Source organism: Leuciscus leuciscus, assembly GCF_965113295.1.
Source record: "Leuciscus leuciscus genome assembly, chromosome: 4".
Taxonomy (NCBI): domain Eukaryota; kingdom Metazoa; phylum Chordata; class Actinopteri; order Cypriniformes; family Leuciscidae; genus Leuciscus; species Leuciscus leuciscus.
Window position 1 is genome coordinate 43,989,567 of NC_138728.1, and position 27,159 is coordinate 44,016,725.

General features: G+C 40.5%; 2 protein-coding genes and 1 long non-coding RNA gene across 3 annotated transcripts in view; 1 reads left to right on the forward strand and 2 right to left on the reverse strand.

The window, feature by feature from the left end:
* LOC309496066 (uncharacterized protein) overlaps nt 1-15,323 on the reverse strand; it is a 105,659-nt gene extending 90,336 nt beyond the window's left edge. Inside the window, exon 1 of the mRNA XM_082166019.1 lies at nt 14,437-15,323. Coding sequence (XP_082022145.1) covers nt 14,437-15,313 — 877 coding nt within the window. The 5' untranslated portion in view covers nt 15,314-15,323. The remainder of the gene's footprint in view (nt 1-14,436) is intronic.
* LOC309496229 (uncharacterized protein) lies at nt 840-1,912 on the reverse strand (the record flags this gene model as incomplete). The annotated part of the gene is made up of 2 exons (XM_082166182.1): nt 1,587-1,912; nt 840-1,490 (listed from the first exon to the last, which is right to left on the reverse strand). The coding sequence occupies exons 1-2, from the start codon at nt 1,908-1,910 to the stop codon at nt 840-842; spliced, it is 975 nt and encodes a 324-aa protein (XP_082022308.1). The 5' UTR covers nt 1,911-1,912.
* A 9,381-nt stretch (nt 15,324-24,704) lies between the features above and the next one.
* Nucleotides 24,705-25,769, forward strand: LOC309496193. Its single transcript, XR_014205049.1, has 2 exons — nt 24,705-25,122; nt 25,262-25,769. It is a non-coding gene; the product is annotated as an uncharacterized lncRNA (long non-coding RNA).
* The last annotated feature ends 1,390 nt before the right edge of the window (nt 25,770-27,159 follow it).

Genomic DNA, 27,159 nt, shown 5'->3' on the forward strand with positions numbered 1-27,159 from the left:
GTTTCCCCGACTCCCCCAACAACAGCGGCCTATATAACGTAGACTAACCATGTTCCGTACACTTTTCACCTTTCACTGCACGTTAACGGCCACTCCTCTGTTGCTGAGTGCTGTGTGCGTGCTCATTCTCTGGGGAAATTCCCATTGGAGGATCTATTCTTTGATTGATGTCTTTTGGACCAATAGTATTTGAGAAAAGTGGGGTAAAGTCCCTCCTCCGCCTGGGTTCGGATGCTCACAGACGTAAACGGTGTTCCATACAGGCTGCCAACGGTGTTCCGTACAGAGCGCATACCTTGATTTCAGCTGCAAAAATTTACTTTAAAATTATCATTTGTGAGCTGTTTATTTATTTTAACAGAAGAGGATATTATTGAAATCTATAAGAAAGGTGAGTAAATAATATTTTTTTTTAACTTAAGTTAATTAGCCTACTGCTTAATAAGCTAGACGACCACGCGAGTATGGTTAGGCATGATTGTGTCGTGATATTACGTTAATTATGGCACGTGAGTTAAGCATGAACCATGTGAAACGTTATAAAACAACTTGACCATATCTTTCTGAAGAACAAGAAGGAGGGGAAACAATTTGCATTTGTTTAAAACATTTAATAATTGAAAGTAACTAATTAATGGGCAAACTGTGAACTTACAAATAAAATGATTAGGATAACAGTGTGTTTGTGCGCGTGTGTGAGTGTTGTAACGTGTGTGTGCACCATTTACATTTAACATTAAACTGATAAAAAAAAAAATTATTGTCAGTAAATCAGCAGTAAGATGTTAATTTTTTGTGTGCACTATTTAAAACTATTAACATTGTGTGTGTGTGTTAGATTACGTGGACAAACAACATTTATGGCAAAGCCACTCAGCGTCTGGCACTTCCTCCACCCCTGCGCACTCAATGTGGAACCAAAGATGATAAAGGTCACACTGCACCCATTCATCAATAGCCCCATCTCCTGAGCCAGGTGGGACCACCCTACTGCAGACAGCGCAGTGTTCCCCATTTTCCTCAATTGGAGGTGGTGCCTGTTTCTTCTGCCTTTTGGCCTCCCGCTCTTGTCTTTTTTCCTCCTTCTTCTTTGCCATATCTTCCTTGCGCTTTCTCTTCTTTTCTTCCTTCTCTTTCTCCTCTGCTTCTTTCTGCTCCAGCAGTCGAACATACCCGTCACTTGTGATGACGCGGGCTGGCAGCGGAAGGCAACGCCTCACCTTCTCCCTCCTGTCCAAGGCTGGGCTCATGAGGACATTAGCCAGACTTTCTGGAATGACCCCTGCTGCTACCAGGTAATTTTGGGGAATCCCCCTTTTACAGGTGGGGCAAGGTGTTGGAGTGGTGGAGGGAGTGGCTGATGTCTGTGTGTCAGTAGTGGGATCGCTGTATGTGTGTGTGAGAGTGGCAGGTGTACCGGATGGCGTGGCTGAGGGAATGACGGGAGCGATGGATGGCCTGGCGTCAGCAGATGGGAGCACTCTTACCACCTAAGACAATAAAGCATATTTAAAACTCATTAGCACAGCACAAAAAATGCAAGTAACTTAGAGGATGAATTATCATTGTATTAATGTTAAAATTACCTGGGTTGTGTCCACAGCCCCCCTGGACAGAGGAAAGATGCCTGCCTTCCGGAACCCAGCCTTGATGTTTTGTGCAGTGACAGCAGTGGGGTAGACAGTTTTTAGCAGGGAAGAAAACTGCTTCTTCCCCACTACAAGATCCCCTCGCACTAGACCCATCCTGGAAGCCATGGTGGAAAAACCAGTCTTAAGGGGATTAAAGACAGCAATATCCAGGGGCTGTAGGATGTGTGTGGTGTGGGCAGGGAGGCAGAGAATTTCAATTGCATTTTCCCTACAATACATAATCACATCTTTTGAGACATGTGTCTTGTGTTGGTCCATGATTAAAATGATTGGTCTTTCCTCCGGAGCATACTGTACAAAATGCCTGAGCCATTTAAGAAATAGCTCAGAGTCCATGTACCCCTTCTCCTGGAAACCATAGAGAGCGTTGGGGGGCCCATCCAGCCTGTATGCGTTACTTGGGAGGCAGCCGGGGTAGATGATGAAGGGTGGAATGCTTTCCCCGGCTGCATTCACACAGCAGTGCACTGTAATGTGCTCCCTGGTGGTCTGCTGCTGCTGGTAAACATGCTTCCTCCCAATCTGGCAGAGCACCTTCTCCCTTGAGCTAGGCTTGTCCCCAAAGCCAGTTTCGTCACAGTTGAAGACGAAATGGGGCTTGTCCTCTAAACTGTGACGGATGTACAAGGCTTCATATAACTGAAATAACCCTTCAATGACTTATTGCAAGATAAAAATCTGACGAAAACATATCATTTTTAAACAAACTTTTCTTTGATCTTTTTAGATACGTTCAAAAGAGCCTTTAACCCCCTGAGGTCGGATGACGCGCGGGCGCGTCAACTCGATGTTTACTAAATGTTTCTATTAATATCTCCGCGATTGTGCAGCACACATAAATGGTTCTGATTTTGCCGTAATCGATAGATTCTCAGCTTCAACGTCCTTATTCTCGCGAGATCGTACGTGACTCACACAGAGAGCAAGGGGGAGACAAGATGACCGTTCACCTTGCGTGATTGGTGGGCTAGCTTGCCTGTCTGCATTTTGTGTAAAACCAACCAATAGATGCGGTTGAAATCCCTTAGCACCCTCCCATCTCCTCACAGTGAGGAAAATACCAAGCTGACATGGAGAGAGAAAGAGTAAAAAAGTCCGCGAAAGAAAAAGACCGCGAAAAAAACATGGCAAAAACATATATAAAGAAGAGGAAAAGTAAGAAGAAGACGATGAGAGATAATGGCGAAGACACTGATATTGAAAGACGTACTTGCAGCGCTTTTGGAGAGCAGCGACGAGGATGAACGAGTTTCCGAGCCTGATGGATTTTCTTCTGATGAAGATGATGAGGATTATGATCACAGAAGAGATCCAGTTGAAGACGGGTAAGCATATTTATTTTATAAAAACCTTGTTCGCATGGTGCACTTTGTGCTAGGATAACTGTGACCATCTTGGCTAAAATAAGCTGCGCTGTGCTACTTTGTGTAACTTATCTGAACTTGCGCCTAATGCAAAGTGTTTACTTTATGTAAAAGTTATTTTCTTGTGTAAAACTGTGGTAAGTTACACTTACAAATAGTAATGTTGTAGGCATGTAGGCTGTTCTTGGTGGTCTCCTTTTGATAACTAATGTAATATTTCTTCACCTCAATTCACAATTTGAATAACATTATCTCTTGTAGTGATGCATCGATATGTTTTGGCAATTGACTATTTTATCATATTTTTTTATACTTGTATAGATGTGGCTTGATCTTTCATATAATTTAATTTATTTTTGTTTAGTAGGCCTATATTTATACTGAATATAAAATTGTAAATCTCTGTAGAGTTTTGAAATGGAAGAGACAGTATTCACACATCTCATTCAGGTGTTATTTGCTGTGATTTGGGGTGGACAGGACAGCTAGCACATGTGATAAATTGGAATAGATAAAGAGAAGATTAGCTGAAGGATATGTCAAATCCTCCACATTCTTGTTAAGTGTAGATTGATGTGTGTGTGTGTGTGTGTGTGTGTGTGTGTGTGTGTGTGTGTGTGTGTGTGTGTGTGTGTTTGTGAGTGGAATCTGGAATGAAGACAAGAGAGGTGTAAACTTTATTTCAATGAAATTGATAATGCAAGTCCTAACTTATTTGTTTTTGGGTTTTTTTCAGAGAGGATTCACAGCTACCAGGGCCCAGTGTAACACAGGCAGCCTCACCTGTGCCTGTCACCAGGTCACCACCAGCCCCTACACCGCAGTCATAATCAACAACCCGGCCAGCCAAGAGGTTCCGTACCCCCCAGCATCAACCAGCACCCCCACCTACACAGCAACCATCATCACCAGCCCGGCCAGCCAAGAGGTCCCGTACCCCCCAGCATCAACCAGCACCCCCACCAACACAGCAACCATCATCACCAGCCAGGCCAGCCAAGAGGTCCCGTACCCCCCAGCATCAACCAGCACCCAAACCTACACAGCAGCCAGCTCCACTGTCTTGGAAGACAGAAAAAGACCCAGACATCGCTCCCTCTGTCTCCAGGTTTCAACCAGCTCGAACACCAGGGCCACAGCTCAGCTCCACTTCCACATATACACCGATCGACCTCTTCAAACTTTTCTTCCCTGTACAAACCATACAAACACTGTGCCAAAACACAAACAAGCAGGCTGCTAAACAAATGGCACAGGGAAAGAAATATAAATGGTTAGATGTGAACATAGGGGAGTTTTACAAGTACATTGGACTGCTTCTGTACATGGCCATGGTGAAACTCGACAGCATTGCAGATTACTGGAGACAGAATCACTTCTTTTCTTTGCCAATTCCAGTACAGATCATGCCACGGGACAGATACAGAGCACTTTCTTGGAACCTTCACCTTAGCGATCCTGAAGAGGATGTCCAGAACGACAAAAAAAAGGGCACAGCCGACCATGACAAACTTTTCAGACTGAAACCCCTGATGAACACCATCAAAAATGCCTGCATGTCATTTTTATCATCCTCACAGAGATGTGGCTGTGGATGAAAGAATGGTTGCATCAAAGTCCAAAACTGGGATGACGCAGTACATGAAGGCAAAACCGATAAAGTGGGGATTCAAGTTGTTTGTCTTGGCAGACTCACGGAATGGCTATACAGTGGACTTTTCCGTTTACACCGGCAAAAGTGACGTCCCCTCTGGACATGGCCTTTCCTATGATGTTGTGATGTCCCTGGTACAACCAGGTTACCCTGGCACGGGCTACCACATTTACATGGACAATTTTTATTCTAGCCCCAAGCTCTTCAGGGCTCTCCATGAGCAAAAATTTGCTGCCTGTGGGACCTACAGGGAGAACCGCAAGGACTGCCCTCGTACAACAAATAACGCCCTCACAAAAAAATCAGAAAGAGGCTCCATAAGATGGATCCAGGATGGCCCCCTCATCTATGTGAAATGGATGGACACGAGGGAAGTATCAGTCTGCTCCACACTTCACACAGCATACTCTGGTAACGCTGTGCAGAGGAGGGTGAAACAACAAGATGGCTCTTGGACAAAGACATCAATCCCCTGTCCCACACCAGTTATGGAGTACAATGCACACATGGGGGGAGTTGATCATTCAGACCAGCTCATTCAGTATTACTCTGCACAACACAAAACAATGCGCTGGTACAGACACCTGTTTTACCATTTTCTGGACATTGCCACCACCAACAGCTACATCCTCCACAAGGAACTCTGTCTGGCCCAGCAAACAACACCCATGACACACCGAGCTTTCATGGAGGAGCTGACTGTTGAACTCTGTGGTAAGCCTCTCCATACTGCTCCAGTCCCGGTACCTGCAGGTCATATTCCTGTGCCAATTGCCGTTCATGCAGCAGATTCTTCCACAAAAGCCACCACAGGTCGCAGCAGGTGTGCGCATTGCCAAAGCCAAGGCCAGAGAAAGGACACACCTTGGAAGTGCAGGGAGTGTGATGTTGCGCTTTGCGTGCAGCTGGACAGAAACTGTTTTGCAGCATGGCATGACAGCTGAAAAACTGAAACATTAAAACATGCACATTGTGTAAATATTGTAAATAGTGGTGGGTTTCTGTGTTATTTCTTATATATAGTTCATCTTTGGTTTGAAAAAAAAAATGTTGAAAAGTTGAAACAATGAAAATGTGTACATTTTGTGAATATTGTTAGTAGTGAGTTTTTTTTCACAAAGTAAACGTTTTGCTTGAAAAAAAGACCTGTTGTAATGCTACTTTTTCATTTGCACACATCCCATAAAGCTTGATATGTAGTAGGAAGTTATTTTAGTCCTATTTTATCTCAGTCCCTCTAACATTTGGTGAAGGTAGAGTCACAGACAAAACTTGTACTAAAAAACGATTTTTCAAAATGTCACTTTAGACAATTATTATTCATTATCTACTATTTTATTCATATATTACACTACTTTTGTGACCCTAAGACTTTGGTAAACCCATATCAAGGACCAAAATAATTTGTCCACATGAGTAATGGTATATTTCCACAAGAGATTTGAAGAATTTCAAAAATCGGACTTATATTTTTCACCTTTTAGAGCCAAATTATCCCTCTTTCTCTCTTTACACAATGCTCTAGGACAAGTGGGGAGCTCATCAGTAAGAGAGCTGGGTTTTCTTTGCACATTTTGATATAAAACACATGAGATTATGTTATGTAATTGCCTTTTAAAAGGTGAATTTAATAAGATGTGTCAAATCGAAGAAAAAATGAAAAAATGCCCTTAGACCTCAGAGGGTTAAAAGAGCTCAAAGTTTATTCTTTTGTGCCTCTAGGCTTATTTGTCAATCACTTTTACACCTAGTGCTTCCTATTTAGGTGTATTAACTACAGCAATCTGCGCTTAAACATACATATTCAGGTTTTGGCCGACTTACAATATCAAGATAAAAAAAAAGCGCATCCGCTTGATGGCAACCTGCAAAAAACAACAACAAAAAAAACAGTTTCAGTAACATTATTCAAGCACCTGACCTTGCACTAAGTATTAAAGCATCTGTTTTGAATATGTTTTGATGCACGCAAAAGCAAAATGTTTGTACAATTTGGGAAGACCTTTTTGCCATCAAATTTGCGTGTTCCCCTGTACACACTGCCAAACGCTCCACATCCGCTCCACATCGTTCCCGCTTTATAGAGAGACTCAAAGGACTCTGAAAAACAAACAGAAAAATATTATGACAAATATATATGAGATTGTTTTATTTAAAAAATATCAGTCCTGGTTGTGTAGAGAAAATAATATTAACCCTCTGGGTTCTAAGGTGTTTTTGGGGTCCTTGAGATGTTCTGACATGCCCTGACATTTGTGCTTTTTTCAGTTGCTTAGAAACATATTAATGGCAAAGGTGTAATTACACTCTATTTAGCACAAACAAGGCTGCCATAATATGTGAGCAACATGTATGTACATGTTTGTATTTTTGAGAGAATAATGTTTATGGATAGTTATTAAAAAACTAAAAATTCATCCATCTATCCATCTTCTTCCGCTTATCCGGGGCCGGGTCCCGGGGGCAGCAGTCTAAGCAGGGATGCCCAGACTTCCTTCTCCCTAGACACTTCCTCCAGCTCTTCCGCGGGGACACCGAGGCGTTCCCAGGCCAGCCGGGAGACATAGTCCCTTCAGCGTGTCCTAGGTCTTCCCCGGCACCTCCTCCCAGTGGGACATGCCCGGAACACCTTCCCGGGAAGGCGTCCAGGAGGCATCCGGAAAAGATGCCCGAGCCACCTCAGCTGGCCCCTCTCGATATGGAGGAGCAGCGGCTCTACTCTGAGCTCCTCCCGAGTGACCGAGCTTCTCACCCTATCTCTAAGGGATCGCCCAGCCACCCTCCAGAGATAGCTCATTCTGGCTGCCTGTATCCGGGATCTTGTCCTTTCGGTCATGACCCACAGCTCATAACCATAGGTGAGAGTAGGAACGTAGATTGACCGGTAAAATCGAGAGCTTCGCCTTGCGGTTCAGCTCTTTCTTCACCACGACAGACCGGTACATCGACTTCATTACTGCAGAAGCTGCACCGATCCGTCTGTCAATCTCTCGTTCCATCCTTCCCTCACTCGTGAACAAGACCCCAAGATACTTGAACTCCTCCACTTGAGGCAGGAACTCTCCACCAACCTGAAGTGGGCAAGCCACGCTTTTCCGACTGAGAACCATGACCTCGGATTTGGAGGCACTGATTCTCATCCCAGCCGCTTCACACTCGGCTGCAAACCGTCCCAGTGCATGCTGAAGGTCCTGGTCTGATGGGGCCAGCATGACAACATTATCCGCAAAGAGCAGAGATGAAATCATGTGGTCCCCAAACCTGACACCCTCCAGCCCCTGGCTGCGTCTAGAAATTCTGTCCATAAAAATTATGAACAGAACCAGCGACAAAGGGGAAGCCCTGCCGGAGTCCAACATGCACCGGGAACAAGTCTGACTTACTGCCGGCAATGCGAACCAAGCTCCTGCTCCGGTCGTACAGGGACCGGACAGCCCTTAGCAAAGGGCCTCGGACCCCATCCTCCCAGAGCACCCTCCACAGGATGCCGTGAGGGACACAGTCGAATGCCTTCTCCAAATCCACAAACCACATGTGGATTGGTTGGGCAAACTCCCATGAACCCTCCAGCACCCTGGAGAGGGTGTAGAGATGGTCCAGTGTTCCACGACCGGGACGAAAACCGCACTGTTCCTCCTGAATCCGAGGTTCTACTATCGGCCGTGTTCTCCTCTCCAGTATCCTGGCATAGACTTTCCCGGGGAGGCTGAGAAGTGTGACCCCCCTATAGTTGGAGCACACCCTCCGGACCCCCTTCTTAAAAAGAGGGACCACCACCCCGGTCTGCCAGTCCAAAGGCACTGTCCCCGACCGCCACGCGATGTTGCAGAGGCGTGTCAGCCAAGACAGCCCCACAACATCCAGAGACTTGAGGAACTCGGGGCGGATCTCATCCACCTCCAGTGCCTTGCCACTGAGGAGTTTCTTGACTACTTCAGCTTGGGTGATGGACGAGTCCACTTCCGAGCCCCCAGCCTCTGCTTCCTCAATGGAAGACGTGTCGATGGGATTGAGGAGATCCTCGAAGTATTCCTTCCACCGTCCGATGACATCCCCAGTCGAGGTCAACAGCTGCCCACCTCCACTGAAAACAGCGTTGGTAGGGCACTGCTTGCCTCTCCTGAGGCGCCGGACGGTTTGCCAGAATCTCTTCGATGCTAGTAGTCCTTCTCCATGGCCTCACCGAACTCCTCCCAAGCCCGATTTTTTTCCTCCACAAACACCTGGGCTGCAGTCCGCTTGGTCTGTCAGTACCCGTCAGCTTCCTCAGGAGTCCCACAAGCCAGCCAGGCCCGATAGGACACCTTCTTCAGCTTTACGGCATCCCTTACTTCCGGTGTCCACCACCGGGTTCGGGGGTTGCCGCCTCGACAGGCACTGGAGACCTTAAGGCCACAGCTCAGAGTAGCCGCGTCGACAATGGAGGTGGAGAACATGGTCCACTCGGACTCAATATCTCCAGACTCCCTCGGGATCCGGTCGAAGCTCTGCCGGAGGTGGAAGTTGAAGATCTCTCTGACAGGGGATTTGGCCAAACGTTCCCAACAGACCCTCACAGTACGTTTGGGTCTGCCGAGTCTGTCCAGCTCCCCCCCCCCCCCCCCACCCCCAAAATTCGATCATTGACCTCCGGCCTAGGGTGTCCTGGTACCATGTGCACTGATGGACACCCTTATGCTTGAACATGGTGTTCGTTATGGACAAGCTGTAACTAGCACAGAAGCCCAATAACAGAACACCACTCGGGTTCAGATCAGGGGGGCCGTTCCTCCCAATCACGCCCCTCCAGGTGTCACTGTCGCTGCCCACGTGGGTGTTGAAGTCCCCCAGAAGAACGATGGAGTCTCCAGTCGGAGCACTTTCCAGCACCCCTCCCAGAGACCCTAAGAAGGCCGGGTACTCTACACTGCAAGTTTCTGAAATAAGGCCACAAAACACATACTAAATATGTGTCCACAAGACTTTTGACTAATGGATGTTGTCGCCTAGAGTTTTTGCTTCAAAATGATCTGAAAATCATTCTGCCTAATCATTCACATAAAACAATACATTGATTTAGATTTTGTAAGACACTTTTTGTTTGGATAGGCAAGGGGGCATGAATGATCATGAATAATGATGTGATTCACACCTGAGAAGAGAATGAGCTGCATACTGAGCGTTTCATTCAGGTGTGTCACACAAGAAAGATTGCGAGGACAAAAAAATGTGTGTATATATATATATATAATCAAAATATAAATGAAAGTCAAAAGCACATTTTTAGTACTTAGTCATACCTGGAAACAAATCCTGTTCAAATAGAGGCTATATGGGCCATTTGGTCATTATGGTCATTTTCCACAAATGTTTTATGCATGCAAATTGTATAATATCCAAGGTAAACATTTCTAGTAATTGTGCTGTTAATTCTCACACTGTACCGTTTGGTTCCCAAGGGACGATGAAGACAGAGATGATACAAATAATTCCAAAACGTGATAAGAAAAATTCGATACAGTGTGCACATAACACAAACAATAACCGACCATGAACACTTAACAGAGAGGAACTTAAATACACAGATGAATTAGGAAAGACAAGGTGACAACAGCTGAACATGGTGAGTGATGACGATGATGATCGCTGGCAGGTGCGGGTAATGGTGGAGTGAGCCGGAGAGGATGATGGGACATGTAGTGCAGACCATCGATATCCATATAAGGCTAGATGTCTTAAGGCGGAGTCTCGAACGGCATCATCGGCGCCATCTTGTCACAGGGAAGCTTTCTGGCGAGCTCTGTGGTATCTGAAGTAAGGTGAGTGATCAGCACGAACACAAATCCTCTTATCTCGCTGAAATCTTGACGGATTTACAAACGGTTTGGTTTCTTACAAACGTTATTAACGTGGCTATAATTCTTTCATATGGAAGTCCATTGTTATAATTATTCATATGTATGCAGTGTCATAACTACATCTCTGACGTTTATAACAAACCAAACTGTTTGGAAATCGGTAGAAAATTTAGCAAGTTGTGGTTATTTAAAAGTACATGCACCATTAAAACAATTAAACAATGTTACGAGTGAGCGAGATCCCTGTGACAAGATGGCCGCCATGTGCGGACGTCGACCTCCATTGGCCAGCAGCGCGGACGAGACATCTAGCCTTTATTATATGATATCTATGGTGCAGACGGTGACTAACTGGTGACTGTGACAGTACTCCCCCCTCCCGGTAGGTGTGTCCTCGCACCGTAGATGGTGAAGCTAGGGAGGGGGGGCGGGCCAGGATGGTACCGGGTGGAGCAGGTTGTGCAGACTACCAGGGTGGAGCAGGGCAGAGCAGGCGGCCATGGCGGAGAAGGTGACCAAGGCGGAACCGGCAGCTCAGGGGACCAGGGCGGAGCCGGTTGTGCAGATGGCCAGGGCGGAGCCGGCCCTTCGGGCGACCATGGTGGTGACGACCCTTCGGGTGGCCATGGCGGACGCGACAAATATCTTAACCCCCTGGGGTCAGCTCGCTTTTTTTCTTATCAGTGCAAAATAGTTGTTACTCTACTGATTTTGATGAGTGTTATACATCATTCGATCCTGTTAAGTGTCTTTTTGTGTGTATACTCACAATAAAAACAAAGTGTTGAGCTTTTAAAATAAAGAAAAATAAACATTGGCACAATGTTCCATAATAACAGAGGAGGAACATTATCAAACCGACATTTGCTAAATGTTTTGAGGATATTATTGAGGCCTGAGATGATGGAGTGTTTTTTTTTAATAAAACGTTCTAGTAATGTGACGTGTTAACAAAGCTAGAACATTTTAAATGTAACATTTTGAGGATGTTTTGGGAATGTTGTTAAGTAACAGATTATACAATGTTCTCAATAAAACATTGGCACAATGTTCCATAATAACAGAGGAGGAACATTATCAAATCAACGTTCGCAAAATGTTTTGAGGATATCATTGATGCCTGAGATGATGGAGTATTTAAAAAAAAAAAAAAAGTTCTATTAATGTGACATAACAAAGCTAGAACATTTTAAATGTAACATTTTGAGCATGTTGTTGAGATAAGATTATACATTGTTTTCAAAAAAACATTGACAAAATGTTCCATATTACAAATCAACGTTCTTAAAAAGTTTTGATGATATAATTAAGTCCTGAGATGATAAAAGGTTTTTAATAAAACATTCCTGTCAATTGACTTTTTAACAAAAGTAGAACACTTTGCATGAAACATTTTAAGGATTTTTAGGGATGTTGTTGAGGTAACAGGTTGTCAAATTATCTTTTATAAATCATTGGCACAATAAAAAAGGAGGAACATTAGCAACATTCATCAAATGTTTTGAGGACCTTATTGAGGCCTGAGATGACAAAATCTCATAATATGATGTTCAAAAGCTCATAACATTTTAATGATTTTTTGGGGAAGCTGTTTAGGTAATAGATTGTAGAATATTATTTTAACCTGTAACATATTGGCATAATGTTCCATAATAAAGGAGGAACATTATCAAAACAACATTCGTAAAATGTTTTGAGGATATTATTCTGAACTGTGCGAACTGTTGCGAGAAATGTGTTTACAAGAGATGAGAAGCTGATTGGGGGCCACTGTAGAACAACAATACTTGTACTTGGACAACAATATTTAAATTAACAACAAAAGCCATTATAAAAGATGAAAGGAAATATGCACAAGGAAATAATTCAGTCAGATGTACAAAAGCAGCACTGTAGAACAGAATTTAAGTTAAATATAGCCTAAATATAAAGTTATGAAACATATTTTCCCCTTAAACAAAATCGATTTGCTCTGGAACAAGTAATAGATTAATAATATCAAAAATCGCCCGTTTGATATACCCCAAATTAATTATATCTCATGTTTAACCACTATCTACATAAGAGCCAGCGGTAAATTCCAGAAGAACTGGCCGAGATGAAGCTGTTCTCTGCAGGTACGTGAGCACTGAACGCCCGCTGACGTCCTGGAGCTCACATCTGCGAAAACGTCTCGACAGATTGTAAAATAAGCACAAAGTTTATGTATATTTGAGTCACTCATTTCAGGTCTAAATAACTACATTCTCGTCTAAAAAACTCTTAAAAGTACATTTTGTGACACAACAACAGTAGTATATATTTTTTAAATATGGTGGATTTGCTCGACAGCCATGACAGTCGCCGCAAGTGGAGTGATACAAATGGTGAAACTTTTGTATACAATTATTTATTTTCCCTATTGTGATTTTCTTTGTTCCCATTTTATTACTGACTGTTTACTTGATTATTTATTAATTAAGAACTGTTTACTTATAGATGAGTATTGGTTTTGCTGTGGTTAGCTTAGCCTATAGATTCATATCACCCTTCTGGAATTAGCCACCACAAAATCAGTCATTTTAATTGCTAAAAAATCACACACACATACACACAAAAATTACAAAATCCAAGAGGGACTGATAAACATGATCTCATGAGTGCTTTAAAGCAAGCATTGTTGGGGAAATGTTCATAAAAGATGAGGAAAAGAAAATGCCACTGTTATTCTGTTATTTATTTATGTAGGATGAAGAGATACGGATCAAGGATCAATAACATGATACACTTAAAAAGGTATTATTTAACATTCTAGATTTACTATTTTAACAAATACTTTTGAGTCACATGTGATTTGTACAAAGCTACATGTATAGACAGCTCATAACTCATGATTATAGTGTCTCATACTGACTTGCAAATTTCAAAACATTATTCCTCTTTAACACAGGTTCAAGTTACTGACTCTTCATGATTTTCATTAAATCGTACGCTGAAGGTTCAGAATTACTGGAATCATATTCTGCAAATCTCATGTTATCTTAAGGGAAACAGTAGGAAACCACTGAAAGTGTTGTAGTTAGCATTGCTAAAAAATAACCTCCTGTCAGACCAAAGTCTCACATAGACAACATCTCCAACCTCCAGAAGCAACACAACTCCATTTGAGGAGTTTAAAGCATCCTTTGCCCGATAATCATCTGCTGCAACTACATGCTTTCCATTCTTAAAAATGGCTGCAGATGCTATAGTTGGGCCCTGACCATATACAGAGATTCTGAACATGTACGCTCCTTTCAGTGGGGCTATGAAAATACCTAAATCAAATAACAAGAGATACAGAATCAGCTGTTTCCAAGCACACTTTGTAATAGTTTTGAAAGATGGCAGATCATTTAATTCTCTAATACACATTACACAACTGCAGAGAGGTCTGAATGGAGCAGAAGGGTTTTCATTACTATAAACTGAGTTTTATGACTCATTTCATTGATAATTACCTGTAACTGGGTTGTAGGCGTTCCCTATGTTTGTGAAGACGTTCCTGTAGGTTACTGTGATTTCAGTGGTAAAAGCACCAATATATCCATCGCCAGATTGCATCAGTGAAGCTGAAAAAGCTATTTCTCTGTCTGATATTGAAAAACATAAGCAAAATTGTGATACTACTCTTTTACACTGAGAATGTATACACTGAATTTAACATCATTCAAGCACAGTTTCACCTCTATTTTCCTTTCTCAACTCCACTTGACTGAGTAAGATTTGAAATTTCTGTGAAGGAATAAAGATTGTTAAATGACATTCACACTGCTTATTGTAATAGATATATAACACAATTTAGACAGTATATGCTCAACTTTACACTAACATTTACACTATACAATGTATTGCATTGGTGTTTTACTTTGAGGATCATTGATAAAAGAGTGAATGTTTTGGTGAGGTACCATCATTTTTCTTGTTAATCTCTTCCAGGATAAACGTCTGTTGTTCCCTCAGTTGCGTCTCTAAAGCTCTGATGTTGGTTTTCTGCTCTGTAACGGTGGCGGTCAGTTCTCTGATGTTTGCTTTCTGCTCTGTAACGGTGGCGGTCAGTTCTCTGATGTTTGCTTTCTGCTCTGTAACGGTGGCGGTCAGTTCTCTGATGTTTGCTTTCTGCTCTGTAACGGTGGCGGTCAGTTCTCTGATGTTTGCTTTCTGCTCTGTAACGGTGGCGGTCAGTTCTCTGATGTTTGCTTTCTGCTCTGTAACAGTGGCGGTCAGTTCTCTGATGTTTGCTTTCTGCTCTGTAACGGTGGCGGTCAGTTCTCTGATGTTTGCTTTCTGCTCTGTAACTGTGGCGGTCAGTTCTCTGTTGATGGTTTTCTGCTCTGTAACGGTGGCGGTCAGTTCTCTGATGTTTGCTTTCTGCTCTGTAACGGTGGCGGTCAGTTCTCTGATGTTTGCTTTCTGCTCTGTAACGGTGGCGGTCAGTTCTCTGATGTTTGCTTTCTGCTCTGTAACGGTGGCGGTCAGTTCTCTGTTGATGGTTTTCTGCTCTGTAACGGTGGCGGTCAGTTCTCTGATGTTCACTTTCTGCTCTGTAACGGTGGCGGTCAGTTCTCTCAGCGCTGCATGGATGTCAGTGAAGAACAGATGGTAGTTTTGTTGGCTGTCAGTTGAAGCTTCATCTCTCAAAGTGTCTGTTTGAGGTGGATTCTGTCTTCCGTCCTCAGATCTGAGCTGTTGACTGATCTCATTCTCATTGAGTCCTCCATCTACCTGATGCTGTACGACACACACAAAGGTTTCCAACAGCAGCAGTAAACATACTAAACCTTTCATTCTTCACTGATGTTTGTTTCCAGCTCTTGCTCTGTCATCCTCACAGCCTCTCAGGTTCCTTTAATAGTGTCCTGATTTACTGTCTTTTGTACATGATTTATATTGCTTCAGATAAATAAGTAGTTCAAGTTAATTGTTAACCCTCTGGGTCCTGGAGGTGTTCTGACATGCCCTGACATTTGTATTTATTTCTGTTACTTGTGACATTGTCATGGCTAAAGTCTGATTACACTGTATTCAGCACAAACTCTGCTACAATAATATGTGAGCAGCATGTATGTAAAAGTTTGTAGGGGCGGCGGACCAATCTCTCCCGTTCAGCCAGAGGAGGGGGGACGTTGAGACCCGTGATGAGGTAGCGATTGACCAGGATCTCCGGCAAGAAAAACCTCCTCTCCTCCACGACCTGGGCATACCTCCTCAGGGTCAACTCACCCTGGGGAGGGAAAGGAAGCTTGCCATTCATACTGTCGGCGATAGCCAACTGCCACCATAGTTCCTGGTCAGTCAACTGTAGTATAGCGGGAAAAGACATATGTCTGCTGGGTTCTGTATCGGCCAGTTCATTCTGTTATGAGGTGTGAGGGAGATGAACCCATATGCAGACCGTATGCACTTGAACAATGTTTATTGTAGACAAAAAAGGGAAAACAAAACCCACAAGGGGGCAAAACATGGACAGGACAAGGAGTGACTAAACTAACTAGACAATAAACAAACAGTAAATACAGAATCAGAACTTTCTCTAGACAATACGCTTGACAGGATACTCACAGAGATGATTACTAGTGATGTGACATTTGAACCGAGGCGTCGGAGCTTGTGTCGAGAAAAAATGGGCGTGCCAGATGAAGCCGCGATTCGAGGCTTGTGTTGTTAACGTGAAAATCACGTGACTGATGACAAACGAGGCCTCGGTTTGTGTGGATACGTCATCGGTTCGGTCTGAGTGTCGCTTCTGGATAAAAGGGGGTTCGAAACTCGCGCCACCTTGTGGGTGTTGTCAGCAGTAGTAAAAAGCAGATGTAGTAGTGTTAAAGAGTCAAAGAGTTAAATAACTATCATTGTCATTGTCGTTATTGTGTCATATATGTGTTAGGGCTGTATATTATTACATTATCAGGTTAGAATAGTTATAGTATATTGTTATTATTAATTATAGTAGGCTTAGCTATATTATAGTCTTGTTATATTAATTAGATACGATTATTTGGATTGCTCTGGATTTTTTTATTTGGATTGTCCTTTTGGATTTGTTTGCTTTTTGTGACTCTTCCTTTCTCCTGGTAATGGAGACAGCAAGAAAGAGGGAATCCTCCCCTGTCTGGGCTCAACAGAAGCATCAGTATCCTCATTTACCAGCTGGCACTGGCATTTTTTAAATAAGTGTGTTACCCCAACACACTTGAAATTATTCTGTTTCTCAATAAAAATCGATTGTAATCCTTCCTTCCAGACTATTCTGTTGCAGTTTACTTTATTACACTCCCTCCAACATAAGCACTGCACTCAACACAGTGTCACTGTTGTTGTTCATACTGTCACTATCCAAACAATTAATGAATATTTAATTAACTGTGTGTGTGACTCTGCACAAGTAAATTCAGACAGAGAAAGATACATATTTTATATTATACACAGTAATGGACAAATGTCTGCTCATGTCTTTTTATTATTGCAAATGAAAGGTTACATACATCAACAGCGAGTACAAAATAAATAAATAAATAAATACATATTTTTATTTATACAAATATTTTTTCTAAAATATATATACACAGTTATTTCACACTGGTTCAGAATGAATGAATTTGTCTGCTATTTCTTTGCACAGTAGCTAGGTGTCACTAGTGAGCAATGCTGAATGATGCTTCGAGTAATGAACCTTTGGCTGAAGAAATGAGCTGCGAGGTCTCAGTGGTTCAGGAAGCCTCATTTTGCCATCACTAATGATTACAAACAAGGTTTCTATGTATGATAATGAACCAGCACAGGACAGCAAACACAAGGGGATTAAATAGGGAGAAACTGATAATGACAGCAGGTGACACAGATGAAACTAATGACTAACGAGGAGAACAAGGGGGCAGGGTTAAGTAACGAGACAACACAAGCACATGGCCCAAACAAAAGGCCATATGCTTGCACACAAAACATGGGTCTGTCATGATCCTGCCTCAAGACTAGAGAAAATCAAGAACAAGAAGGCAGAATCATGACAGTAATTTTGAGATAATGACATTTATGCGTGGTTTGTGAAAAAACAAAAAAAATTAGTCACTGAAACAAGGCCATAAAACCCATACTGACTATTTGTTCACAAGACTTTTGACTTTTTGAGTTTTTGTTTCAAAACTATGTGAAAATCATCCTGCGTTCTCATTCACATGAAATAATATATTGATTTAAAATTTGTAAGACATGTTTTGTGTAAGAAAGCTTTACACGAGGAGGCGTGAATCATCATGAATATTGATGTGTTTCACACCTGGGAAGACAAAAACCCTCCCCTAATGGCCCTATCAAGTGGGACTGAGGGAACTATAAACAAAGAATGTGGAGAGATTTAAAAAAGAATGGCTTTTTATCAGGCTATATGTATTTACAACACAACATATATGATACATGTGAATCGTGCGCGCGTGGGTGTGATCACATAAGAGCTAATGAGCACGCGCTTGAGAAACTGTACATCTCGTTGCCTTCATATGGATTACTTAAACATAGAATATTTGTTTTTGATATGATTTACATCATTTAAAAAAGGACACCTCAAGCTTTCTAAAAACATATCTCTCATGTATGGGTGGCAAGTATTCGCTGAGTTCATTTTCTGTCGCGTTTCAGAATGAACTTCACACTGAGAGAGATGGCAGAACGCGCATCATGTTTATTTTCTTTATTTTATGAAAAGCAGAACATTTAGTTTTTATTATGAGTGTACACAAATAAAAGTAGACAGTTAACAGTTTTGAATGATGTATAAAAATAATACATGCCTGTATTATACTTGCCTGTATGACAAAAATAAAGTCTTCTGCACTCATGAGAAAAAAAGCGAGTTGATGCACTTTTTTTGAGACCCCAGAGGGTTAATCATAATCAAAGGGATGTTCTGGGTTCAGTAGATGTTTATCTCTATTCACAACATTTGTGGCACTATGTTGATCACAACAGAAAATAATTGACTCAAAGTTGTTTTTTTGTATATATTTATATAGATCAGCGGTCAGCATCCTTATGGGACGGATAATCGCAGAAGCACGTAACTCTGGTCATGTGAATGGACTGTCAGATCTGTGCACCAGCGCAGGTTCAAATCTCACACTTTAATACTATTTATAGCACATAGCTTAATAAAACAGGCTGTGTGACTGTAAGGAATGTTTACCTCAAAATGTACATCCATATGCAAGTTTGAGTGACTTTATTTAAATTAAATACATTAGCTATTGTCATGTGCCAGTGATTATCCTGATCTCTGATATATTTATGACTGCTGATATAGATGGTCACATGACTCTCTGCTAACCATGTGCATATCTTACAAAAGTTACCAGGTTTAACAGCTTTATGACAAAAAAAGAGGAAACATTGGATGTTAATTTTACACAGATTTTTTTTTTTTTTTTTTTACAAATACAAAAAAGTAATTTGAGGACAAAATATATTTCATTCTTTCCTTGCTGTTACTGTATAATTATATACAAAATATTCAGAAGATAACAGGCTATACATATAAAACTCACTATTATTAAACACAAAACTTGTCAAGTTAATTTCATGTATAAAAACAGTAAATGTAATTATTAACCTGATTTACAACTTTGTTTGTACAAGAATGCCCTAGATTTTGGGAAATTGGATTCATGCCCTTGTGATAAAGTGCAATAACTTGTTTTACGGTACCATAATGTGAGCTGTTGTTTTGCAGTGTGTACTTTGATCTTAACACCTTTAAATGTTTTTCAAGATCATGTCAAATTACTTTATTTTGGGCCTAGCTAGCATGTTAGCTTAGCACACCATCAATACACGACCATTTATGAGATTAAAACCATGTTTGTGCTACAAACGTACTTTATAACGCAATTCGAGTGTTTTAAATAATCTTCTGTGATCTAATTTGGCTTCAGATAAAAAAAAATCAGACAGAAAATATATTTATAGAATTATGTACAATGATAAAGTCTATATTGATTAGCATTACATTATAAATATAATCTATTATTAAAAAAATACCTGGCATTGCTTGAAGAACACAGGCAAATCACATCCCATTGCAATAATTTTTATTGTCTTCAAAACGTCTGTAAGGAATGTTTACCTCAAAATGTACATCCATATGCAAGTTTGAGTGACTTTATTTAAATTAAATACATTAGCTATTGTCATGTGCCAGTGATTATCCTGATCTCTGATATATTTATGACTGCTGATATAGATGGTCACATGACTCTCTGCTAACCATACAAAAGTTACAAAAGTTACCAGGTTTAACAGCTTTATGACAAAAAAAGAGGAAACATTGGTTGTTAATTTTACACAGATTTATTTTTTTTAACAAATACAAAAAAGTAATTTGAGGACAAAATATATTTCATTCTTTCCTTGCTGTTACTGTATAATTATATACAAAATATTCAGAAGATAACAGGCTATACATATAAAACTCACTATTATTAAACACACAACTTGTCAAGTTAATTTCATGTATAAAAACAGTAAATGTAATTATTAACCTGATTTACAACTTTGTTTGTACAAGAATGCCCTAGATTTTGGGAAATTGGATTCATGCCCTTGTGATAAAGTGCAATAACTTGTTTTACGGTACCATAATGTGAGCTGTTGTTTTGCAGTGTGTACTTTGATCTTAACACCTTTAATCTTATTCTTTATTATTCTCAGGTTAGATAAAGTAAGTTGAGTCTGGCCTAAATTACAAGCATTTTAAATTACTTACAATTTGATCAGAAGACTTCTCTGTGGTATGTTGTCATTAAAAGTTTTAAAACACTATAAATCAAAACTCCGGTAGGCAGTTTTTCTAATTAATTAAATTTATTTTAATTGGTAATTTTTCTTTTTATAATAAACAAAAATGTAAAGGCAAATAAAACTTCAACATTAAAGTATAAACTACAATAATCCTGCTTTGAATCAAAGGTGTCTTCAGCTCTGGACTTCTTGTCTTCAGCTCTGGGCTTCTGGTCTTCAGCTCTGGGCTTCTTGTCTTCAGCTCTGGGCTTCTTGTCTTCAGCTCTGGGCTTCTGGTCTTCAGCTCTGGGCTTCTTGTCTTCAGCTCTGGGCTTCTTGTCTTCAGCTCTGGGCTTCTTATCTTCAGCTCTGGGCTTCTAGGTGTCGGGGGTTTAACCCTCTGGAGTCTGAGCGTTTTTTTGGGCCCTGGGGGTGTTCTGACATGCTCTGACATTTGTGCTTTTTTCAGTTGCTTATAAACATATTAATGGCAAAGGTGTAAATTCACTCTATATAGCACAAACAGGACTACAATAATATGTGAGCCACATGTATGTACATGTTTTCATTTTTGAGAGAATAATGTTTATGCGTGGTTATCGAAAAAACTAAAAATTAAAGTTTTTGAAATAAGGCCACAAAACACATACTAAATATGTGGCAATAAGACTTTTGACTAATGGATGTCGTCGCCTATAGTTTTTTCTTCAAAATTATGTGAAAATAGTCTTGCTTTATCGTTCACATAAAACCATACATTGATTTAAATTGATGTAAAACAGGTTTTGCTTGGAAAGCCAATATGCGAGGGGGCGTGAACGAGGAGTGGTTTACACCTTAGAATACACCCACTCTGCATAATTAGCCATTCACTCAGGTGTGACACTGACTGAGCCACAATGCAAGGACAAAAGATATATTTAGAAGAAGACTTATATTGACCATTTAAGATTTTGCTTACATCTATCTTGTAAATATGTTTTGCTATTTTATTAAAACGGTTACAATTACAACAATAATTACAATTTCAACAATATTTCAAGTGTACTCTTTCTTTGTAAAAAAAATGATTAGGCCTATAGGCCTACATTTTATCTATGTATTCATTAGTTTGAATATAACCAACATTGGCACAGCTAACATCTTAGTTGATGACTTTATTTTTGACAAAAATAGTATTTTATATATAGAAATTGCTAAACAAAAGCTTATTTGATGTGGCAGTATATTCTACAGTAAAAACTGTACCCAAATCTAGTCAACAAAATGTTGTCTTTCATATTTCGTCTGACTGTAACGTTGTTTTCATGAAATATTAGGGCATATTGTTAATTTGCAGTTTAATACGTTGCTTATACAAATAGCCTACATTTTATTTCAACATTCAGTCGATGTTTACTTATCTCAGTATAGCAATGCAGTTTGCTAAAACATCATCATTCATTCACACACGCGATTTAAATTTAAACTGTCTTTGCCAGCTGTGGTAAACAGCGCGCATCTGTGCCGTTTATTCATTCATAAACAGAAACCCACGTGAAGAAATTCACGTGAGAAGGAAAAAACTTACAGTATTCCTCAGCTCGCTCCTCGATATACCCGCACTTCTGAGGGACATTTTCCATTAGTATTATTCCTCACAGCGCTGCAAGACGGTGTAAACAATGATCTAAATAAACTTGTGTGTTTTCTCGAGCTGATGGGGGCGTTCACAGGATTGCCTCAGCCATTTGCGTTTGAATAGCGCGCGCTCTCCGTGGGCGTGGCCGATTATAACGTAATGAGATGAGATGAGCTCGACTGGAATCGCTCTCTTTTAATACAGATTTCACAAGATGAGAATATTTGTTTTTTATATAAATTACTTCATTTAAAAGAAGAGAATTCAAGCTTCATGCCTGTGTGTCTGTATGCCTGTTTGACTGAGTATCCGCTGAGTTATTGTTCATTTTCGGACGCGTTTCAGAATGGACTTCACTGGCAGAGAGAAGGCAGAACTCGCTTCGTGTTTATTTTTCTTTATTTGGCAAAAAGCACAACACTTTGTTTTTATTGTGAGTATACACAAAAATAATACACATTTAACAGAATCGATTGATGTATGAAACTCCTATGGAAAATCAAAGTCAACAGAGTATTTATGAGTTTCTTTTACACTAATAAAAGAAAAGCGAGCTGGTATCGCCGGCGATACCGTAGACCTCAGGGGGTTAATGATGTATATGTATCCAAAGATACAATCAACTCTTCAGTTTTTTTATACTCCTGTTGTTTCCCACAGATGTTAGGTCATCTTCTTGATTGACATTAGTTGTAACTTTCCTGAAGTTTCCACGATCCTTCTCAAGGTCTTGCAGGTAACAAGCTGTCCACCTCTTTGTGTCCTTGAACTCCAATAACCTCAACCAGGATGGCTGATTTCCTTTTAAGGTTCTAGGAGTAGAATCACAGTTCTTTGTGTCCTTGAAAACACACACACACTTCTGCTCCTTCTTCTCATGGGTAGGCACACACACACACACACACACACACACACACACACACACACACACACACACACACACACACACACACACACACACACACACACACACACACACACAACAAACATATACATACATAACTACCAATTTCAAGGCATTTCTTAGAAACAAACAACAACATTGTAATTAACAAATAAATTTGAGAATCTTTCCTTTTACACAGATAATGTTGAAAGCGTGGCATTTAGAAATGGATAGAGGAATGTTTACCGAATACGCCACCCCGGAGCCTATTTCCGGGGATGTTGTGAATACAGGTGTACATTTTTTAAATGTAGCGATGTGTCGTTCGCGAACGATCCGTTCATTGCGTGTCACTAAATGCGTGCGTCACTAAATGCGTGCGGTCTATATGGCCCATCAACAGATATATACATTGTGCGTCCATAACCATCAATTGCTCATCAGTTTACTTTGAACAGTGGCTCAATCTTAAGTTTATAAAGCGATGAGAATACTTTTTGTGCGCCAAAAAAAAATAAAAAAATTAACGACTTTATTCCACTATTCATTTCCTTTTCTCTGGGCCTTGAGTTTTTTCACGTAGTTTAACTGCACAGCGCTTCTGTGTTGTACGTCACACGTAGGCTCACTATTGGCCGACGCTGGTCATGTGTGTGATGCGTGTGACGTGCGCAGTTATACTACGTGAAAAAACTCGAGGCCCAGAGAGAAGGAAATGAATAGTGGAATAAAGTCGTTATTTTGGGGGGGTTTTGCGCACAAAAAGTATTCTCGTCGCTTTATAAACTTAAGAATGAGCCACTGTAGTCACTTGGACTACATTAACGATGTCTTTAATACATTTTCTGGGCCAGCAAGTTATAATGTCTTAGAAAGCCTATGGAGGAGTGATCCAGCTCTCAGATTTAATCAAAAATATCTTAATTTGTGTTCCAAAGATGAACGAAGGTCTTACGGAGTTGGAACAACGTGAGGGTGAGTAATTACTGACAGAATTTTCATTTTTGGGTGAACTAACCCTTAAAGATATAGCCTGACAGCCACAAGATCACACCGAATGCTGAGTGTGTTTGTTGGAAATCAGGAATGGTGAGAAATTTGTGCTTGGTACGTTTTTTTTATCTTCAAACCAAACTTGGGTATTCAGCCGACAAAGTTTAAATCTTGTCTGTTAAAGGGGTCATATAATGTCATTTTTGTACCCTGAGTGTAAAAATAGCCGCATTCATCGTGAAGCGTGCAAGCAATTTGCAAAGATTAATATAAAGATTAATATAAAGGTCAATAAAACGTTACACTCACTTCAGTTCTTCTGGAGGTGCAGCAGGAACACGAATAGTTGGTACCGATCCTTTTTTCAGGAGCAGCTTCTTGGCAAATAACCTGCTTTTTACTGACCCTCGTTTGTAAAGCAGTCTGGTGAAATGATTCGCGCAAACATGAAAGCATTGACGTTGATCGTGGGGAATATTCCCTTCGAAAACAAATTCAGCCACTGCGTCTTCAACGGTTCGGATTTAGGAACATCCACATGACTGCTGTGTTCGTTATTGCACCGAAGAACAGAACACCACAATCGCTTAGACGCCATTCTACTCAGTGCTCCAGCGTATCAACACTGAACGCGCCGGTCTGCGCGGGCTATGATTGACAGCTCATTCACGAGGGCGGGTATGTGTTGAAACGCTCCTGTCAATCAACCATCGTGGGAGGGGCGTCGATTTTGTGACGTCACAAAATCGAACAGCTTGATTTGAGATGGGAGGAAACATAAGAAGATTTTAAAAAAAACACTGGATGGATTTTTATCATTTAATGATGGTTGTGTACAGGCACTGCCAACACACATTTCAGTACAATCAGCTTGTAAAAGTGTATGTACCATCATATGACCCCTAAGTGCGCTTCCCATAATGTTTACTCATTTGGCCAGTAGGTGGAGAGTAGGTCTTTTGTGGCTCTTCGAATGCATTCAACCACATGAGCATCTACACTACGAAAGCAAACCTGTCAAATGTGTTTTTGACTACCTCTGGAAGTGGTCGATAGTGGACAAGCTCAAAACATTTTAGACTCTGTTTACAACTGTATTTAGCATCATCCACTTGTGATCCAAACGACTAAAGCGCATTTTAATACCAGGGCCTTAGGGACTGTTCGTTTTTTATTTAAGGGGCCACCGGAGGAGTTTTGAGATCTGTTGTCAAAAAAGACATGACCCTCCCTTCGCCAGCAATACATTTTTCTATGACCCTCCAAAATGTTTGTGAAAAAAGGCATGACCCTCCCCGATAATTTATTGATTAGCCTACTTCTGTACTGGTTTGCGCTTGGCAAAGATGTTCAGATAGCCTTTTTTTTTTTTTTTTTTTAACCATAAACTCTTGCTTTCTCATCTTACTAGGGCTGTAACGATAGACCAAACCTACGATTCGGTTCGTATCACGATTTTTCATTTTAGATTTGAAAAATCATGTTTTCGGTGCTGATGTTTGTGACTTGTTCAACATGTGGGTGGGGCTGCCAATAAAGCATCTAAAAGCTGTCACAAAGAACCAGCAAAAGTAATGATTATTAATATGTCAAATATAGCAAGGAAACATTTTAATTGTTTATTAATAAACAAGTGTTTTCTGTGTCGACTGCAAAGATGAAGTTGACGATGCGTCGCGATCTTCTCAAAACGCGCCAGAGAGAAATGCACATTTCATAAGCAGAAAGCAGTCTGTTTTCCTTCGTTTTGAATTGTTCTGTTTAAAAGTAGACATTTCAAGCTTTCTATATATTTCTCAGGTCTGTGAGGCAAGTAGCATAGGCTACCCTACGCTGAGTTTCGGTTCATTTATGAGACAAGAGTCCAGTTCACTCGCCCGCGCCTCCGTGATTATCTATTTTCTACTATATTTACTTCTTATTTATTAAATCCAGATGAAACATTGATTAAAATTAAGATACAATTAATAAAAAAACGAAATTCACTTTAAAGAAAGGCTTTGTGCTTTCTGTTTGAGGTCTCTGTGAAATTTTTAAAGTCGCTTTCAGAGCAGTCATGTCCGTAATGGAGAACTGTCACGCCCGTAACATTGTTTTGTTTGTTTTTTTACATAAATGCGAACACGAAGAATAAAATAAAAATAATATTTTATGTTCTGTGGAGGCCGATCTTTATTCATCCGGTGAGTATATATCTTTTGGTTTGCAGTGTAATTTATAGAAGAATTACTAAAACATATTTTGCCACCTAAAAGTTAAAGATTTTTTTGTGTCACGTCACGTCACATGTGTATTTCCCTCATATTAAATATAAAATTTAATGTGTAGACTGATATTTTTCTAATGTCTTGACTCCTTTATTTTTCTAATGCATTTTCTGAGAATTTATATTTCAAGTTTTGACTGCAAATGTAACGTCTATAACACTGGAATCGCCCAATTTTAACGAATTTATCCTCAACTAGTTTTTGTGGTGTAGGTCTACGTATTTTATTATGTTAACTTAAATAATACTAATAGTAATTTAAAGATGTGGTAGCCCTACATCTTACACATCGTGGAAACAAAATAAGAATGGAACTAAAATATGGTAGTATCGTGCTACAGCGCACATTCTATCAGCAGCAGTTCTGGCGCCTCAGTCGCAATACTGTAAAACTCGACGTTCACATCACATGTTAATGCAGTGGTAGAGTTACACTCACAGGACACTGTGCACTTATTCGCAATCACAAAAGTTCATTATTTGCTCGTGCTTTAAAGCTTTGCCGGGTAAACATTTCATTGGCATTCTGTTCTGACATGATGCATTTTTTCTAAGCGCGAACTGAAGTGCGCGCGCACAGTCAAACAGCGCCAAACTGGATTTTTGTTGGGTCAGACCCATCTGATATCGAAGGAGGGCTGATAACGCGAGATCAACATGGAGCTAAATGGAAAAAAATATCACCAAACAAGCCACTTTGAAATGTTGCTGTTTTCATGTATATAAAAGTTGGGTGACCCTCCCCCTAGACTAAAAAAAGTTGAATGACCCTCCCCTCAACAAAGAATAAAAAGACATGACCCTCCCCTATTTTCCTCCGGTGGCCCCTTCCATAAATACCGAACGGTCCCTTATTTACACTCACCAATGCAGTCGCATACAATTATAGTTTCTCTTTTCTTTTCAGTCCCTCTCATTAACATTCTCTTTTAATATCTTGAGCCTGAAGGGCTTATAGAGTTTGCCACTATTTAATATAGCATATAGATATTAATCTATAGCCTTTTGCAATGTAAATATTTGTATAGTTTAGTGGGGCATACCTATGGCACAATTTCTTTGAAGAGAAATGGACAAATCTAATTACCTCATTATTTGTC